General features: G+C 52.2%; 1 protein-coding gene across 1 annotated transcript in view; it reads right to left on the bottom strand.

Moving 5' to 3' along the window:
- Positions 1 to 4,754, bottom strand: part of TMEM132C (transmembrane protein 132C) — a 347,110-nt gene that overhangs the window by 53,591 nt on the left and 288,765 nt on the right. The window contains exon 6 of the mRNA XM_019630847.1: positions 3,072 to 3,215. Within this exon, the coding sequence (XP_019486392.1) occupies positions 3,072 to 3,215 (144 nt within the window). The remainder of the gene's footprint in view (positions 1 to 3,071; positions 3,216 to 4,754) is intronic.

Below are 4,754 nucleotides of genomic sequence, written 5' to 3'. Positions count from 1 at the left end.
TGTGGAATCGACAGTAAGTTCGGGAGGGAGAAAGCTGTGCGCCAGCAGCCAGCACAGGGAAAAACGGGGGGAAGCTCACGTGAGCTTCCTCTGCTCAGCCTGGAGCTCACACATGGTCCTCCGTCACAGGGAAGGCCGGCCGCTGGGTGCCTGGGTGTGTTATTTTTAGCTCTGCGCTGGGATCCATTAGCTGCAGCCGTGCCCCGGAGGTCAGACGGGCTGCGCTGGAAATCAGTAAATGAACTTCCTTTAGTGCTGCTCTAAGTCCCAGCAGCCCTACCCCGTCGTGGGTGGTGCCCAGTCCTGCGGCCTCAGGAGCTTGCAGGAAAAGCATGTGCAGGGCTTCGGACCAGGTAGGGGCCACCCAGGAAGACAGGGTGGGTGTGTCCCGGTGTCAGGATGGGGGTGTGCATAGAGCACTGAACAAAACGAGGTACACAGTCAACAGCGGGCTCTGGCAGCCAATATTTGTCCTGCCGACTGGCCCAAATGTCCCCTCCTTAGAGACCACTCCATCCACAGTCACCCTCAGCCCCGGGCCACGCCCTAGCACTGACTTTCCTCTGAGGCCCTCCTCCCCACCTGTAATGCCCTCACCTGCCTGTGTGGTCTGCCGCCTCCATCATGAGAAGGCCAGCGCATCCTCACCCAGCTCTGTGGACTCAAGGCTCCATGTTGCTTTGTCAACAGCCGGGGGCGTTACCAACTCCAAGTTCATTTCCCCAGGCAACTTTTACTTTGAATACGTGTATTTCCCTAAAGACGCCGGTTACATTCCTGGACATACCAGTGATGGGGCTCCAGGTCACACCCATTGAAGAGCAGCTAAGGGTAGGTACGGATATAACTGCGATGAACCTTGTTTCTGGGTTTTTCGTAGGACGTCTTACCCATCTAGAAAAGTCATCAGTGCTGGGGGTGTCCTTTCAAAGGGTGACACTTATCAAGGGTGCTGGCTTTTCGGGGTATTGCTAATCAGTCATAAAGGCCGATGATTGTCAAGGACCGGGTATGTGTCTGCGATTGGGGGGCTAGGCGGGGAGGACAGGCTCCAGAGCCAAGCTAAGTGGCCCCCCCGCTCTGCCTCTTAGCCAGTTACATTTCAGCCACAAGAAAGTGGGGTGACTGTCCAGCCAGCATCAGAGCAGAGTTCCCTCAGAGCAGTGATTCTCAGTGGGGGCGACTTTTCCTACATGGGGACATTGAGTAATGTCTGGAGACATTTTTGGCTGTCGTCCCTCAGAGGGCTATAGGCATCTGGTGGGTAGAACCGAGAAATGCTTCTAAACACCCCACACCGCACAGGATAGCCCGCCCAACAGAGAATTATCTGGCTTAGAATATCGGTAGTGCCGAGGCTGCAAAAGCCTGCCTTAGCGTTTAGGCATGTGCTGCCCGAGACAGCAGCCACCCACCCGCCACGTGTGGCGAGCAAGCTTTGCAGCGGGGCTGGAACCGGGCTGCTTTCAGTCGGAAGCACACAGGATCCGAAAGGCCGAGGGGCAAAAACATGAAATGTCTGTCGCATTAATAATCCTAATATTGGTTACTTGCTAAATGACAGTACTTCAATGTAATAGGTTAAACACAATGCATTCTGTGAATTAGATCCTCCCGTGTCTTTTTACTTCTTAGAATATGACTGCTGGAGGGTTTCAACTTCTGCGTATGGCTCACCTTGTGTGTCTGTTGGACAGTGTGGTTTAGACAGACCTTCACTCCTCTCACAGGCTTCCTGGGTCTTCTGGAAATCACTTTGGGCTCAGGGCCACCATTAGCCCATCAATCACATCGGGGTGAGTTAGGAAAAAGCGTCCCTTCTTTGAGACACTGCCTCCAACAGTCAGAAAATGGTGGCAGTAGCCTGATGGTGTGGGGACACATTACTGCCACCTACTGGAAGGTTGTGGAAATACTGTAGACACTGTGACTGTCCCCCGGTGATGGAGGCACCGGGTGCAGTAGACAGTCTGTGACACTGGGCTGCCCCTGGTCTGCGCTGGGGGGTGGTGTTGGCAGGAAGGCGTTTTCCACCCAGTTGTCCCCTCAACAGTTTGTAAGCTTCACGGAGTTTTGAACACCAGAGAAGAGACAGGCTGCTGTCAGACGCCATTTGAGCAGGGGGGAGAAAAACCCCACCATTTACCTAGAGGCTTTCTTTTGGAACTTTGTGTTTTTTTCTGAGTGTGCTTCTGGGATTACAAAATATATAGAGAAAGACCCACTGCTTTCTTGCTGACTTGGAAAAGCCCTCACGCAGTCTGACTCCTTGAGCAAGTGTGGTGGGTCCATTATCATGGCAAAGGCTTGTGGGAAAGACCAAGAATTAGGGACCTCCCTTCAGGAAACTCAGACCGAGAGCAGTGAGTTCTTCAGGCAAACCTTCTCTCGGGAGGCAAGACGGTAACTATGAGACTCGCCGGCCACACGGTCTGTCGCAACTACTCGGCTCTGCCTCAGTAACACACAGGCAGCCACAGACAGTGTGGGAACAGGTCTGAGTCATTGTGTTCCCAAAAAACTTTATCTACACTCCAGAGGGTGGCAGGAATTTGGCGCATGGCTCATAGTTTGTCTTATAGAACAGTGGTTTCAACAGCTGCCCCACAGGCTAGACCCACATCGCAGGCGAATTTGATTGTTAATTTTTTGCCCATTTAAAAAAAATGTATCATTGGTTGCCATCACTGAGAAACAAAGGGACTTTCACATAAAATCCAAATTTTCAGTTTCTCTCGAAGAAATCATGATACTAAACTCACTGATGAAGATCGGCTGCCCTACTAGAACAAGGTGTGTCTGATTTATCACCTCACTCAGGTAAACTGCCAGCTTAGCTACTGCAGGTATGTGGGGCTAGACCCAGGCTCCACAGCACACTTGACGGAAGCTAGGATGCACGATACCAAAATAAAGAGAAGGCCATGGACAACGTGAGCGAGTGGACCGCAAGTGTGGGGTACAAGCCAACTGCTGGAACCTCTTATTTCATGGGGCTGAATTCTCTTATGAATGGGGTGCCCAAGTGACAGTCCCGCCAGATCACTCCAGATGTTAACGGCGTCACTTACCTTGATGACGTCCTCATCCGTCGACTTGCACTCCACAGACTCTGAGATGTCGGTCACGGCCCCGTTCTCCTCCACAGAGACGACCTTGACGGGTAAAGCAACCGTCTTCCCTGTGAGTATGGCGGTGTTCAGGATTTCCAGGTCCTGCCGGAAGAACCGGACATAGCTGGTCAAGGGAGCTTTCCCGTCAGGCACCAGGGGCAACCTCCCCAGCTGTATGCCAGCCTGTCTTTGTTTAGCTAAGACACCATAGCACTTATCTTAGGAACTTGGGCAAAAGGGCCATTCTTTGGGGCAAGTTCCCAAGAATGTCAAACCATTTGCTTTCAGTGTGTTTATGACCATCTTCCAAGCTTCCAACAACAATAAAAAAAATGTTTATTTTTTTTCTCTGTTGCAGAGACCCAGGAGAAGTTACACATCAGTTAGGCTCTGCTTGTGAGCAACAGAAAGTGTAATAATACTGGCCAGTCGGAGGAAGAAGACGCTGTGCTAGGAGGAGTAATGCATCTCCCCCAAGGTACCCGTGTTCGAATCCCCAGAACCTGTGAATCTGTTCCCTGACATGGGAAGAAGGACTCAGCAGTGATGAAGTTAAGGACCGTGACATGCAGAGATTATCCTGAATTAGCTGGGTGTCCCAATGGAGCCATAAGAGTCCTTAGACGACGCAGCCACGAGGCTCAGAGGAAAAGGGGTGATGGAGGCGGGGTGACGGAGGCGGGGTCAGAGTGATACCACCCTGAGCCGAGAGAAGCGGGAGACGGAAAGATGTCCCCCAGCGCCTGCAGAAGGAACGCAGTCCTGCTGGACCTTAATTTTAGCCCCGTCAGACTCATTTCTGCCTTCTGCCTTCCGGAACTGTGATATAATAAGTTGGTGTTAATTTGTTACAGCAGAAACAGGAAACGAATGTGTGTTCTTATTGGCTGGGTCCTGGCTCACGCACAGGAACAAAGGAGACGCTGAAGGAGGCTTTGGAACGGCGGGGCCCAGGCCGGCTTCTACAACACTGAAAACAGGGAAGAGTAGGCCATCTCTCCAGAGGGAAGTGGAATGGATGGCTTCAGCCGTTCCTGTCCCCAAGCCACTCTGGAGAGAGACTGCTGGGTCTCACCTGGCTGAAGTGTCCATCCCTTACCCAGGGAGGTGGGGCCACTTTGACTGACAGGACTGCGAGACTGAGCCCCAGGGGAGAAAGGCAGACGACAGAATAACCAATTCCCATCAGGCAAACAGCAGCAGCAGCAGCAGACATCCAATACGAGACCAGTGCATCGGGTACGTTTCATCCCCGAAGGCCCAAGGTCACTCCACCTTGGTGATGGACACCAGACCACTGGGGCTTCATTTTTGTCTGCAGACTTCTAAGCAAAGCGAACTGCCCTCCCTCTGGGGCCCAGGGGAGCCCACGCCATTGCAGTTATGGGGACCTGGGCTTGTCCTGTTCACATTGGCTTCATGCCAAGTGTCATGTCTCACTCATGTTGTGATTTGCAGAGTGATGGTGGAAATGCCTTCTCTTTTCTGTCTGCAGGCTCTATCTGCCTGCACTTTTGAACTCTTTCTCCCTTTATGGCCGGATGAAGATGAAAGAGGGGCCCCGGCTTCGGAGCATCTCCGGGCACCTTTTTTTTTTTTTTTTTTTTTTTCCCAGGGAAGCAATTGGCACAGAAATGACCT

Source organism: Hipposideros armiger, unplaced genomic scaffold (genome assembly GCF_001890085.2).
Source record: "Hipposideros armiger isolate ML-2016 unplaced genomic scaffold, ASM189008v1 scaffold_955, whole genome shotgun sequence".
In the NCBI taxonomy this organism is placed as follows: domain Eukaryota; kingdom Metazoa; phylum Chordata; class Mammalia; order Chiroptera; family Hipposideridae; genus Hipposideros; species Hipposideros armiger.
This window is presented reverse-complemented; position numbering and strand designations above follow the sequence as displayed.